The sequence below is a fragment of the Pituophis catenifer genome, unplaced genomic scaffold (assembly GCF_029215685.1).
Source record: "Pituophis catenifer annectens isolate HBS135680 unplaced genomic scaffold, rPitCat1.0.hap2 SCAF_3, whole genome shotgun sequence".
NCBI classification, from domain to species: Eukaryota; Metazoa; Chordata; class Lepidosauria; order Squamata; family Colubridae; genus Pituophis; species Pituophis catenifer.
The window spans coordinates 105765709-105781259 of record NW_027256883.1 but is presented as its reverse complement, the minus strand read 5'-3'; the positions used below and the strand labels follow the sequence as shown (position 1 = coordinate 105781259).

At 38.2% G+C, this 15551-nt stretch overlaps 1 protein-coding gene across 1 annotated transcript in view; it reads right to left on the bottom strand.

Moving 5' to 3' along the window:
* Positions 1–9688, bottom strand: part of NUF2 (NUF2 component of NDC80 kinetochore complex) — a 59476-nt gene extending 49788 nt beyond the window's left edge. The window contains exons 1-2 of the mRNA XM_070939186.1: positions 9624–9688; positions 7513–7636 (exon numbers count right to left, since the gene is read on the bottom strand). Of these exons, the coding sequence (XP_070795287.1) occupies positions 7513–7636; positions 9624–9625 (126 nt within the window). The 5' untranslated portion in view covers positions 9626–9688. The remainder of the gene's footprint in view (positions 1–7512; positions 7637–9623) is intronic.
* Positions 9689–15551: the final 5863 nt, after the last annotated feature.

Below are 15551 nucleotides of genomic sequence, written 5' to 3'. Positions count from 1 at the left end.
AGGAAAAATCGATGACTCGTTAACAGCACTTCATTAATGAAGGATGAAGATTTACTACATCAAAAAAGGAGGTGGTACTGGGGACTTCCGGTTTCCTTGTCTTCGGCGACGGCAGCGCTCTTTGAAGCTCCGCCAGCCCCGCCGCCTGTAGAGCCGCTTCGAGACGAAGAAGCGGCTCGAAAACTTCTAAATCCACAGGATTGGAGAAGGAGAGATCGCAGGGCACAGGTTGAGCCCCTGTAACCCCCCAGGGAAGTTTCTGGGGAGAGAACAGGCGTGGCTCCCTTCCAACCTGCTGAAACTCCGGGCGACGTGGGACGACTCTGCTTTTGCAGAACAAGCCGGCTGCAGGAAACTTAAAGCGAAAGAACCAGCTTTAATAAATAGCGAAACTATTGAATCCCGAAATTTGGAAACGCAAGTATTAGCACTTTGTTGACTTTTTAATCTGAGAAAATGCGAGTGAGTGAAAGTGCTTTGAAAAAACATGGCGCCTAGCTTCAGAGTTAACAAGCCAGCGAGTGTGGATTGGTGAAGTTACTTTGCTTTGTTATAAAGTTTCCAAGTTGCTACAAAGTTGCCTTGCTTGTTATAAGAGAAACAACTGGGAAATTTTTCCCTTTTCAATATTGGACTTTGCTTTATTTTAACCCTTATTTGATCAAATCTGGGGGACTTTTTTAGAAGTCTTTGTGCAGGAGGGAAAGGAAAAGGAACTTCCCTCTTTAGAAAAACTAGATCACGAGCCAGGATGGCTTCAAAGAAGCAGGAAGGGAAGGCATTAGGGGGGGATCCCCCACACACAAACATGAAACGCAACTTCCCCCTGCTCAACAGCTACAAACTCAGAAAAAAGAATTTGATGTGGGAGATTTAAAAGAATTTATTTCTAAAACTTTGGATGATAAATTTCAAAAATCTCAACAGGAGATAGATGATAAACTTCAAAAATCACATCAGGAATTTATGCAGGAAATTAATGAAGTTAAAGACATGGTGAAACAGAATCAAAATAAGGTGACCAAAAAAATTTCAGAAGTGGCGTCTGGCCTGGCAGAATTTATTGGGACAGTTGATTTTAAAGTTGAAGAATTTAAATCAGAAGTTAATGTTAAGATGAAAGACAATGATTATAAAATTGATGAGGTTGACAATAAAATGCAGAGAATTGAAGATGAGATTGTTATGATACAATTCCGGGCGATGGAATTCGCCATACGGCTTCGGGGAATTCGAGAGGAGGAGAGACAGGATTTGAGACAAGTTTGCTCTGAAGCCTTGGCTAAGATTTTACATGCTAACCCTGATTTGGTATTTCATAAAATAGATAAAATTTACAGAGTGAACTCTTGGGTGGCCAGACAAAGACAACTGCCTAGAGATGTGGTCATATACTTTACTGATAGAGAAATTAGAAATGATATCCTGCAAAAATCTTTTCACACTTCTGTACAAGTGGGGGGTTCACGACTTGAAATTTTTAAAGAATTACCTCCTAAAATGCTGAAAGCTAGAAAAGAATTTGGTTTTCTTGTTAAGGAACTGAAAAACTTACAGATACCCTTCCGGTGGGACGCACCAGCTGGGATAATTTTTAGATATAAGGGAGAAGGATATCGGTTGAATACCGTGGAGAAGGCACAATACTTTTACAGTACTATTCTTAAGGAAAGAACACCATCTCCACGTACATCTACAGTTTTGGAGATTAAGGAGAGTGAAGAGAGGCAATTGAAAGAACAGTCTAAGCAGGAATTAGAAATAGTGCAAGGTGCAGAAGGAGGTTTTCTGAGTGAGCCCTTGTTGGATTCTTCTCCAATTCTGGATTTGATTCAGTTGACTGAAGTTAAAGATCAACGTATAACTAGAGCTCAATCCAAGCTACTTAAACAAAAGCAACAACAACAGGAAAGACAAGACAAGAAGGCAGTTAAGAGTACCATACAAGAGAGTGGCGCTATGGGAGGAGCGAGATCGAAGCTCTCGGATGAACTTCAAATATTTTGCTCTGCGCTCCAGAAAGAGGCTGATGACCTTTAAGTGTCTATCTTGGAATGTCAATGGGTTGAATTCAGCACAGAAAAGGAAGAAATTATTTACATATTTGAAACAATTTAATAATGATATAATATGTTTACAAGAAACGCATATTACAACTCAAGATCAAAAATATTTGATAAACTCAAAACTAGGAGCACATTATATATCTTCAACTTCGCAGAAAAAGAATGGTGTGGTTATTTATGTAAATAAAAAATTAACAGCGAAAGTTATAGAAGCAGATCAAGATGGTAGGTTTGTAGCAATTGAATTGCTCACAGCAAATGGTCAAATTCTTTTGATTGGAATTTATGCTCCCAACCAACAACAGGACTATTTTTATAAGATGTTACATACTAAAATATTGCAATGGGATTATAGATCTATTTTAATTATGGGAGACTGGAATGGAGTAATTGATTCTAAACTAGATAAAAAGAGCTTGGCAAAGTCTAGAATTAGACTACCACAGACTTTTTTTGATATGAAAGAAGATATGGAACTAAAAGATGTTTGGAGAATACATAATCCAAATGAATTGGATTACACTTTCTTTTCTGATAGACACAGATCCTTTTCTAGGATTGATTTTATCCTGTTGTCAAATGATCTACTTGTTAAAACAAAAAGAACAAAGATTTTTCCAAGAACTTTGACTGACCATAGCCCTGTATGGATAGAAATTGAGATGGATAAGGTTGAGAGACGTTCTTGGAGATTAAATGAGAACTTGTTTAGATATGAAAAAAATACAATAGAACTTAAAAAGCATTTGAAAGAATTTTTTGAAATAAATTTGAATAAAGGTACCCCAATTGAAATTGTTTGGGACGCAAGTAAAGCTTATATGAGAGGGGTACTTATCTACATGAATTCTAAACATAGACTGTTCCGACAAAAGAAAAGATCTGAGTTGGAAATGGAAATAAAGAATAAAGAACAGTTACTTATTAAAAATCCAACAGATGAAAGAATACGAAGTGCTATAAAACTTTTGAAAGACCAATTTCAAATGCTTATGGCGGAACAAGTTGCAACAAGCCTACAATACGCGAAGCATAATACATTTTGCAACGCTAACAAACCGGGCAGATGGTTGGCTTATACATTGAGGAAAAAACAAAGTACACGGACTATTGATAGTATTGATATTGGAGGGAAAGAAATTTTTCAACAAAAATTAATTAAAGAAGCTTTTGTGGACTATTATACTAAACTATATGCCAAAGAAGAGGTGCAGAATGGACTTATAGAAAAATATTTAAATGATAAGAGAGTTACAAAAATTACTGATCAACAAAAGGAAAGAATGAATTATCCTATAACAGAGGAGGAGATAACAGCAGCAATTAAACAGTTAAAAACAGCCAAAGCTCCTGGCACGGATGGTTTGACTGCAGTGTATTATAAAACTTTACAAGCTGAAATGGTGGGACAACTTAGAGATTTATTTTGCAATATTCAACAAGGGGGTAAAATACCCCCATCTTGGACAACTGCTTATATATCTTTGATACCAAAAGAACAAGTTGGTCCTAAAAAACCAGAGAATTACAGACCAATATCTCTTTTGAACACAGACTATAAAATTTATGCGAAGGTATTAGCCAACAGGTTGATGCCAGTAATTCAAAAGGTGATTCATGAGGACCAAGCGGGATTTATTGAGGGCAGATATATGAAGGACAATGTAAGGCAAGTAATAGACTTATTGGAATATCTTGATAAGAATAAACAGATCCCTGCAGTGCTGGTTTTTCTGGATGCAGAGAAGGCCTTTGATAGAGTGGATTGGAATTTTCTACTAAAGACTTTAAAAAAGATGGGCTTTGGGGACCAATTTATACAGGCGATCTCAGCAATTTATCAAGAGCAAAAAGCACAGATTATTATTAATGGAAGTCTGACGACAGAGTTTAAAATTGAAAAAGGAACAAGACAGGGATGTCCGTTGTCCCCACTTTTATTTATTTTAACATTGGAAGTCTTGCTAAATACAATACGGGACTCTAAAATTTTGAAAGGTATAATGATAAGGCAAGAGGATTATAGAATAAAGGCATTTGCAGATGATCTGGTGGTTACCCTATCACAACCAATGGAATCAATAATCTTGATGAATGACATTATACAAGACTATGGTAGAGTTTCAGGTTTTAGACTGAATTCAAAAAAGACTAAAATGATAGTTAAAAATATGACACAAGATCGTAAACATGAGCTTGAAAGGAGGGCAGGTTTTGAAATTGTACCTAAGGTAAAATATCTTGGAGTTCAGGTTGCAGAATCAAACATGAAATTGTTCCAAAATAATTATGAGGTGTTGTGGCGAGAGGTCCAGAAAGACATGGAGACTTGGAAAAAGCTGCAACTGTCTTTACTTGGAAGAATAGCAGCAGTTAAGATGAACATTTTGCCAAGATTTCTGTTTTTGTTTCAAATGATTCCGGTGCTTAAAAGTGACAAACAACTGAAAGTTTGGCAGTCTGGTGTGAATAAGTTTGTCTGGAACGAGAAGAAGCCGAGAGTGAAATTGAAAATTATGCAAGATGTTCCAGAAAGAGGAGGCCTTAAACTCCCAAACCTACAGTTATATTATGATGCAGCAGCTTTAACTTTAACAAGTGATTGGTTTGGAAGTAAAAAGACTGGATGCAGAACTTTCTGAATGCAGAAAGTTTTGATCTTGAATTTGGATGGCATGCTTATTTATTTTATGACGACAAAGTAGATAAAGTATTTAAAAGTCATATACTTAGAGAATCTTTGATGAGAGTTTGGAAGAAGCACCGACTCAAATGGGATTACAAAATACCGTTATGGCTGGATCTTGGTCATACTATGTGGAATACAAATATAATGTCACTCGGGGGGTTTTTATATAAAGAGGTTCTTTTCACAGATGCGGGCAGATGGCAGCTGAAGACATTACAGACACTGTTGGATGAAGGAATTAATTTAACTTGGTTACAATATAATCAACTACAATTGAGATGGAAAGAGGACCAAAAAACTGGTATTATGTTGCATGAGGAAGAATTGGTTAGACATATAAGAGAGAAAGGTCCAATGCATATTAAAAGGCTTTATAATGTTTTGCTAGAAAGGGATTCAGAAACTGAATTAGTTAAAGATTGTATGATTAAGTGGGCACAAAATTTTGAAGAACCAGTGATGTTGGAAACATGGGAAAAAATTTGGGTTCAGAATGTTAAATTTACACAGTCGCAGAACCTGAGGGAAAACTTTTATAAAATGTTTTATAGATGGCATTTAGATCCTAAAAAGTTGTCATGTATGTACCCTAATGTTCAGCCAAAATGTTGGAGATGCGAATGTTTGGATGCTACGTATTATCATGTTTGGTGGACCTGTAGGAAAGTTAAGGCTTTTTGGATAAAAATATGGTGGGTTATGCAGAATGTTTTAAAGAAAAAAATTCAATTCTCTCCACAATTGTTTTTATTGGGTATAGTTAAGGGTTTTACACGGGGTGAAATAAAACTAATATTGTATATGATAACAGCAGCAAGATTGTTGATAGGTAAATATTGGAAGAATGAAGCTTTGCCTACTATCGAGGAATGGACTTTGAAGATGGCTAGTTTTGCAGAGATGGCGAAGATTTCAGCATACTTAAAGGATTGTTCACAAGAGACTTATGAATGGGAATGGAAAAGGTGGATAGAATATGTTCAGAACAAATACCAAACTAGAAAGTATCAAATAGCTTTTATTTGAAAATAATGTATTAGAAATATCTTAATGTAAAGAGAAAAAGAGGAAAAATTATATAGGGGGAGGGATGGGTTCAGGTTTATATATGAGTACATAATAGGGAAGTCTGGGGGGGGAGGATTAGGGAGGGTTAGGGAGGACGGGAAGTTTGGGGAGGGAGGTGGGGGGGGTGAAAAAAAGGGGTGAAAATGTAATTGTAAAACTTTTGCAATAAAAAAAAAAAAAAAGGAGGTGGTACCAAAAAAGTGGAGAGGAAGCAATTGGCTATAAGTAGACAAAAAAAGAGCAAACACGGTAGATGGAACTGATAGTCAAACGCGAGAGATATAGAATTCTGTACCAAAAACTGAGGAAGTTTTCAAGCCTTTGTGGCAAAAACAGGTTTTGACTGTCCACAAGAAAAGACACTGCAAAAAGAATGAGATAAAACAGTAGATTCACAAAGAGCAGAGGGAATGACAAAGATAACATTGGATCCAGTAAACTAAACCTCCCTTTTCATCTCATATAATAACTCATATTGAGTTTAATGTCTGGTGGCTAGACTGCTAACTGATGAATAATGCTGTTCTCTGGCACTGTCCTCCACTGCAGGGAGCCAGGATCTATTAGACTGGTCCACCCCAGGCAACTGATGCACACCATTGGGCTTCAGAAGGAGCTTGGGGTTGTCTCAGAGCATATGCTGCTCAATCTATCTGAGGCCCAGGGGTCCATCTAGAATGAGAGGGTTGCAGAATATCTTGATTGGAGCACACCCAAATGGCCTCCCTTAACTCAGGGATCCTAGAAATTTTCCTGATTTATAGACTAATTGAGGGAGATGAAACAGGTGAAGAGAAGCTTGAAATGCTGGAGATGATGCACTACAAATTTAGTTAGAGCCTCTATTAAGGGCTATGTTGTGGTGATAATGCAGAAATTATTTAACTCAATGGATGTCAAAAGAAATGTCATTTTTCCTTGTGACCAAAAGGCTTCTGATTCTTTAAATCCACTGACAGCTACCCCTTTTGATTGATCCATCTGAAAATAAAGGGAATTATATGGCATATGGGAAGAAGCAGGAACTGAAAGTCTTAATGGAGGGAAATATGATTTAATAATCACTGAAATTTGGTGAGATAAAATGCAAGACTAGCATGCAAGGACTGAAGGGTATAACAAATAGGCCACACATAAGAGAGCAGTGGTGCTATATGTGAAATACATGCACACATGTTTAAAGATCCAGGAATCTTGGATTCAATGGTTCAATCAAGAGCATTTGGATAAGAAAGAGAAATAAAAATGCTATTATTAGGGGTGGCGGGGTGAATTATAGAATACTAAACCAAGTTGATTTGTTAATAGATACAGATCATTCCCTCCTAAATTAGATTGCACAACATTCTTGAAGAGACATGATTAATGAGACTTCATTAATATCTGTTAACGTATCTGTTGAATCTCAAAAATTTCAGTAGTCTTTCTAGTGTTTTGTTTTTCCAGAAGATTGAAGAAACAAGACCATAAGTTTTAGCCAACGGGGCTAGTGTTTTTCTCTCATCCTACACAGCAAAAAAAAAAAAAAAACTTCCAAAAAAAAACTTGCCAATAAAACTTCAGGGATTAGTCCAGGCAGTTGCCAGGAGTCAAAAACTGACTTGAAAACACTCAAAAAACTTAAAGCCTACATGCAACGCATATACTATAGCTTTGAACTCCAATTCCACTAAATATAAAAACTCTTACCTTTACATTTGGAAATAAATCACTTTTTGAAAAAAATTTAGCCTCATTTCCACTTAATAAACAGTTGCGAATGTGTACCACAATGTCATTGTCACTGTATCTTGGAAAAGTACAATTATCCATCCTGCAAAAAATACAAATATTATGTAAATGGAAAAATAGCATAAACAAATTCTTCACGTAGCAACACTTGGCCAATCTTGCCTGAAAGACAAAAGGGACAAGTACAAAAAATGGAAAGCGGGACAGATAACTAAGGCAGAGTATCAGCAGATAGCCAGAATCTGCAAAGAAGTAAGGAAAGCATAGGTTCAGAATGAACAAAGACTTGCAACAAAAGTCAAAGATAATTTTAAAAAAAGTTTCTTTCAACATATAAATAACAAGAAAGTCAAGGAAACAGTCAGTCCACTTAAGAGAAGATGGCAAGGAAGTAACAGGGAGCAGAGAGAAAGTAGAACTGCTTAAGTTCTTCTTTGCTTCAGTCTTCACACAAAACTATAGCCCAACCTACCAAAAACCTAACCATAAAAGACAGATTAGAAATAAAAATTAAAATAAGCAAGAAAATGGTTAAACACGTATCGAATCTTGACAAATATAAATCACCGAGACCTGATGGATTACATCTGAGAGTTCTGAAGAAGCTGGCAGATGTTATCTCAGAACCATTGTATCCTATCTTTCAAAAATCCTGGAACACTGGGGAATTACCTGAAGATTGGAAAACAGCTGATGTGGTTCCCATCTTCAAAAAAAAAAAAAAAAAGACCCAGGAAACTATTAACCAATTAGTCTAACATCAATACCTGGGAAAATACTGGAAACAATAATCAAAAAACAAATCTGCAAACATCTAGAAACAAAGTTATAACTAAAAGTCAGCATGGGTTTGCTAAAAACCGATGATGCCAAACTAATCTTATTTCATTGTTTGACAAAGTGACTAACTTAGTAGATCAGCAAAATGTTGTGGACATACAATAGTATATTTTGACTTCAGCAAGGTGTTTGACAAAGTAGACCACAACCTACTTCTTGGAAAGCTAAAAAAATGTGGGATAGACAGCATCACCACCAGATGGATTTGTAACTAGCTAAGAAACCATACTCAGTGAGTAGTCCTTAATGGTACTACATCTACAAGGAGAAAAGTAAGCAGTGGGATATCACAAAGTTTGGTCTTAGCCCCAGCACTCTTCAATATCTTCATAAATGACTTAGATGAGGGAATAGAAGGGGAACTCATCAAATTTGCAGATGATACTAAGCTGGCAGAAATAGCCAACACCCCAGAAGACAAGCTCAGAATCCAAAAAGATTTTGACAGACTTGAACAACAGGCCTTATACAACAAAATGAAATTTAATATGGAGAAAAGCAAAGTGTTACTCTTAGACAGGAAAAACAAAGGCATAAACACAGATTAAGTTAAACCTGGCTCAAAAACAGTAACTGTGAGAGGGACCTTGGAATCCTAGTGGACAATCATTTAAATATGAGCCAGTAGTGTGCAGCAGCAGCAGCCAAAAAAGCTAATACAATCCTTGGTTGTATAAACAGAGGCACAGAATCAAAATCATGTGAAATATTACTGGTAGTTCTGCTTTATAAATCCTTAGTAAGGCCACACCTGGAATACTGCATCAAGTTTTGGTCACCACATTACAACAAAGATGTTGAGACTTTGGAAAAAGTGCAAAGAAGAGCAATATTTAAACGCCCGGAGACTAAATCATAAGTAAATAACAACAGTTACGAGGTAGGGTTATCGAAAGAAAATGTATATTTTGAGTTTACATAAAAGAGCTACTTCTTCACCTTCCATTATCCACCAAATGACCCCCTCGCAACATCTCTTAGAAGCCCTACTGCCTCTCCCGATGCCAAACGCTACCACCCCCAACCCACCCCACCCCTCCCACCACCCAAGATTCAGGAATTCTTCTAATCCCCCACCCCGCAAGCCGGGCGCTCCCAAGCAAGTTTAAGAAAATGCAGCCATCGTCTTCAAGGCATTTGAAGACGATGGAGCCCATTCGAAGCCCGAAAGCTGTTCTCTACCCTTTTCGCAAGTCACGGAAGCCTGGCCCTGCCGGAGTTGCTCTTACATGGAGGCAGCGGTCTCTCCCTGCCCCAGAGATAGCTACGCTCATGAAAACGCAGACGACGGTCGAGCGGAGGGAGGAAACTTTCAATAATCTCCCGCTACCATCGCAAACGGAATACGCCGTTCAAATTTGGCGGGAGCTCCACCCCCTCCTGTACGTAGCATTGCGTCACGGCGAAAAGGCTGGTGTATCTTTTGTCTTGGCTTTCGGCCGTTTCGTTGGTCTGACGCAGACTTCGTATTACTGGGGAATGTGGGGGGAGCTGAAAATCTCCTGTCTGCTTTTTTTTTCTTCTTAATATATACAGACTGCTTTTCTTGAAGAGCAGAGCAAGGCTAATATAGACGACTTCCACTCAGCTATATAAAGCAAGAAGGAAATCGGCATAATAACTTCCTAAAGGCAATTGCTGAGCTTTAAAAATAGAGAGCTGGAAATCTGTAATACGTCCCTCCTGCACACACACCCGTAAGTCCTCGTGTCTTCACATCCCATGCTGCTTCCTGCTTAGTTAGCAGCTTGATGGATCACAGTGCCACCACTTCATCTGCCTCTACTCGCGTCTTCCACTTCCCCCTGCCGTTTGAAAGAGCTGACGCTCCATGTGTTGCCTTTCTGGAGATTAAAAAGGGATAAATAAAAACGAACATACTTTTAAAAAATATTAGCCCCTTTTTCTTATATTGTACAGGCAGATCACCAGACCTTTCAGCCTATTTTTTCCTCCTTGGAGGATAGTCTTGTCAGAGATTAAAAAAAAAACCTAAAGTTTATTAGGCAAGAAAGACAAAAGAAGCTGGAAAAAACCTTACACTTTAAATATCCAAAATGCAAAACTGGAAGAGGCCACAGGATGGTGCTAATCTACAAATAAGAGAACTCTGCCCCAATCTAATAATAAATAATTTCAAATACATTAATATATGATTTCCATAAAGAAAAAAAAATTCTGGAATAGAACCCGAAGTAGGAATTCAGCATCCAGTTTCATACATTATAAAAGGAAATTGCAGTAGAACCTTGAACATTCACGAATATCACATAGGTTCATGTCTAGACTTAGTAAAATAATATTAAAATTCCCATTAAACAGTTATTCTCTTTGTCTCAATTAATTTGACATGCTTGATTCCAGGCAAATTCAAAATTTAAGTTTCAAATTCCAGTTTCCAATTTAGCCCAATGCTTGCAGCTCTAGTTCCCAGTTTCTTCCTCTCTTTCCTGCTCCAATTCTGTTTTTATTTAAAAGGATTCTAAAATGTCCTTTCATGAATAAAGAGGAAAGTTGCTCATGTTATCTGCCATGATCTCAGGACATCCCACATTTTGAGTAAGGATGGATTTCTGGATAAGGCTGACAGACTGCAATATTGTGAATGCAGGCTGATATTAACAATACTGTCCTTAAAAGCAAGAGAATCAATGGGGACTTGGGATCACCCTATAACATTCAGGAATGCCTGCATGACAAATGCTGAGATTTTATTCTTAACACATTATAAAGAACATGCAAATAGGACAACATATGCACAAGAGAAACATGATCAAAACTTTTAGTAACTATTAGATGCATGTGTGACACCCGACACCCCCATAGATGAGTATGAGACATCTTGATACTGCTTTTCAACCTAATCAATGCTCTACCTGTGAGATCAGGAACACAATACAATCCAACAATAATAAACCACCTGGTATGGGTAGTCCTCAAGGTATTTCCCTAAAGGAGGGTGTCCACTGGGGTCGCAAATCAAAACTGTTGTAAAATGAATCAGACTCATTTTTTTATATTTCCAATTGTGCTTGTTAAGCAAATCAGACAGGTTGTTAAGTAAACAAAGATTGGGCTTACGGTTTCTTTTGTACCATTAAATTACCTCTGCAATTATTAAGTAAGCAAAGAGGCCCAAGAGTTTGCAGCGATCCCCAGCTGGAGTTAATGTAGGTAAATGCGGGTCCAGCTGGATGATCAGTGAAGGGCCCTCTTTATTCATAGTATTGTAGGAAAGGAAATGTGCTTGTTTAAGGGAAGCCAATTATCCAGTTGAAAGGCAGAGAATTCCTTTGAAATAGAAACATTCATAAGAGGGGCCCCTCAGTTGTCAGAGATAGAGATATTTGTTTGAAGGTTAAAACAGATCGAAGGATGACCACATGTAATATCAACAAGAGATAATTTGAATCTATGCTTCAGTAATTTACAAGAAGAATTATGACTGTTGGCAAAGAAAATGTAAAACTTAATAATTAGGAAATGTCAATTAAATATAACAAATGTAGATGATCATATTAATTGCTGAGTTAACAGAATCCTTTGTTTGAAACTGTATAAAACTGGAATCTCATATTCATTACTTTGCTCAGATCTTGAGGTATCTGAACCTTATTGCAATAATAAACTGACTCTGTCTGCCCCAAGGGATGTCTCTTAATTCCTTCCTTCCATAACAATTTTGGTACCCGGCAGTTGGGACTTTAAGAGGCAGAGACTTTTTCTACCTAGGCGTGCTGTCCTGGCGAGAAACGACCCTTTCCCAGCGAGGATTCACCAGCCAGCATTCCAGACTCCATTGAAGTCAACAGAATTCTTCGCTGGGGGATTGCCGTATGCTCGCTGGAGACGCAGCTCAGCCAAGGACCCACAAGGGGGCAGACCAGACTCAGCAATCTCCGTGGATGGCCAGAGACAACGCATGCCAGGCGAGTATACATTTAAATGGGGAAAAGAAAGGGCCTGTCTATTTTTGAGACAGAGAGGGGATCTGATCAATCTCCTAGGAGAAAAGAGTGGCACCTCTTAATTCTCCAAGTTAGGCTGTGTGGGATTGGTTAAATCAGCGCATTTCCTGACAGTGACTGTGAGTTCCAGCACCCCAGGTCGCTGGTAGTGTTAGAAATATGGGTGGGAAAAACAACGTCCAGCGGATGCCGTTACAATGTATGTTAGCCCACTTTCAATCTGCCTTAGAAATATGGCAGTCCTCAGTGTTATCCTGACACCTTGAAACAGTTTTGTGTTTGGCCAGCATTGGGCGTAATGTGGCCAGAAGAAGGAACGTTAGATCCCATAATAATCTCAAAGGTGCACAGGATCATCATACAAGAGGGTCGTTGGGAACAGTTCCCATACATAGATCAGTGGCAGATCATTTAAAAGGCAAAACCCAAGTGGCTTAAAAAGTGTCAGTTGGAATGTGTGAGAGTATATATGATGAAAGAACAAACTAAAAACACCAAACAAAAGGTTAAAACTAAGGTTTTTAGTCAGGAAGATGAGGAAGAAATAAACCGTCCTCCTCCCTATTCTGGTAAGAGAAAAGAACTAATTGCAGTGTTATAAATTGACATTCTTAAAAAGCCAGAGAACTCTGAAAGAACTAAGAATAAAGAAGAAATTGTTTACTGTTCTTCCCACCCGGGGTTTAGCAGGCAGTAAAAAGGTAAAGCCTGTCTAAATGGGAAGACGCAGATAATTTGACTTGATCAATTTGGTGTGATTTCTGTTAAAAAAAATATGATAGTGTGTAAAATTGAATGGAATTGAATTGATTGTGATATGTGTGGCTGGCCAGCAAAGTGAGTAGACTTGTGCTTGAGGCTGTGGGAGATGTTTGAGATGATTGTGGTGGTTGGTTTGCATGAAGTGGGATTTTTTGTATGTGAAATTGGTTTATACAAGAAGTCTGATTGCAGTACAAATGTGAATGCCTGTGTGTTGATAATGTGAGAAATTAGAGAAATGCAGAGGGTTGTGTTGTTGAAAGGATGCTGAGAGGCGAAAGGAGATGAGAATTCTATGTAGCTTAAACATTTTTTCTCCCTGTATTTCCTTTCCCCCCCCCCTTCCTTTGGAAGAGAGAAGCAGGAAAAGGGTGGGCTGCGGGCAGCATTTTTCTCTGCTGAATGAACATGAGAAAGGCGGGGTAAAGGGTGATATCTGATACCTGCCTTTGCAGTTTCACTGTTTTTGGCTCGGAATGCAGTTTATTTGTTTGTTTGCTTGTTTGTTTGTTAGCAGCACAAGTTGCTGCCCTTTTAGGAATTGTTACAGAGATGAGTTAGAAATTACAATATGTAGTAAGAAAGAGTCAGTGGCATTCTTGTCTAAAATGTTAGATTCTGCCTGTTAAGGATTTCCAGTTTGTGTTCAAGCAGTGGCAGCTATGGCAGTGTTAATGAAGGAAAGCAGAGAGCTGACTTTTGAAGGAGCCCTAGTGCCCCTCCTCAAGTGAGGGTGATCTTGATTGAGAGTATGCTTGTTTTTGTTTGAATCCAGCTCAGTTTACAGGGAGATTTAGAAGGACGATCAGATATTGGTGCTGAGAAGGGGTTAATTTGTTTATAGATGGGAAGAGAAACTGGTAGCAGGTAAGAGAAGACATTTAGGTAAGTTGATTTGCACAGGCTTGTGAAATCAAGCTTTGAATTTCTTTGAAGCTTGAAGCACTACTTGGAAGCCAGGATGACAGCGGTAGGAGAATTGATAAGAAGAAGGAGTTAGAGAAGGGAGAAGGTATGTGATGTGTTTTTGGTAGGTTATGGATGTTGTATAACCTTTGGACGGGGAAGGAAGAAAAGAATGTGGAAGTGGGAAGAAGTAGTGATATGGGCAGAGAAGAAAGCGTTAAAGATTACCCGATCCAAAGAAGAGAAGTGGTGTTTTTGGTTGACAGAGATCAGATTAAGTGAACAAAGCATTTGAATACACTTAATTAGTGAAGGGAGTGTTGGAAGATTTGAGAAGCTCAATATTGAAAGAGCAGGGAAATTCCCCTAAAGAAAATAAGCAGAAACTCAGGCAGAGTTTCAGCCCCCACCTTTACCAATGAGCCATTAAGAAGCTGAGACGGCCACCTTATTTTCCTGGAAACAATAAACTGATTCCAGGAGTTTTGAATTCAGGAGGGGAAAGCTCTGCCTTTCAACAATCCTTAAAGGGAAGGGCTTCTTTTTTTGCGACAGGAGTAGTAAAAAAAATCACTCCTGATAGAAAGGAGGGGTGGCGTCTCCACCTCTATCTATAAACAAGCAAGAATTAAGATAATTCTATGCAAAATTAATTGAATCTGGACCTTGGAGTTTGAAATGGGAGGGACATGAAAGAGGAAGCCTTAAAAATTTGAAACGAGCTTTAACCAAGGCTCTTGTATTAAGTTTACCAAATTTGGAAAGGCCGTTCAATCTCTTTGTAAACACAGAAAATTGAATTGCACAAGGGGTGTTGGCTCAGAAAGTAGGAAATTGACCTTTGGGGGAGCCCTTATCGTAAGCACCCCACATCAAGTCAGTCCAGATTCTAAACGAAAATGAAACAATTTTAATGCAGCAGACAGACTTGCTTTTAACTACAGATCACAATTTGAATCAAGCACAGTTCTTAGCCAACACCGGATCAATGGATCAGTTTGGATTAGAACATTATGGTGCTGAAGTAATTGGTTTACATACAAAAATAAGATCTGATTTGGAGGGACACCCCCCGGAGACAGAAGAAACAATTCGTAACACACTAAAGAAATCCTGGAAACAGGGGGTTTGCCTCGAAATTGGTCTGCTCAAACCTTTGAATTGTATTCATTAAATTAAGCTCTATGGACAGGGAGCCTGGATAGCTCAGTAGACAAATGCATTGTAATTTAACACCAGCTGTCTGCAATTACTGTAAATTCAAATCTCACCAGGCTCAAGGTTGACTCAGCCTTCCATCCTTTCTAAGGTAGGTAAATTGAGGACCCAGTTTGTGGGGGCAATAAGCTGACTTTATGAAGGCTATTGCTTAATGCATTGTAACCCTTAGTCTCTGGAGATCATTTGGCAAAATATGGGTGGAGTCATTGGGGAATTCAAGCTATTGTAATGAACTTTTAAAAAAGCTATGGTTGTATTGGGATATATCCTTTAGTAACATCAATTATAAACAAATGTTTG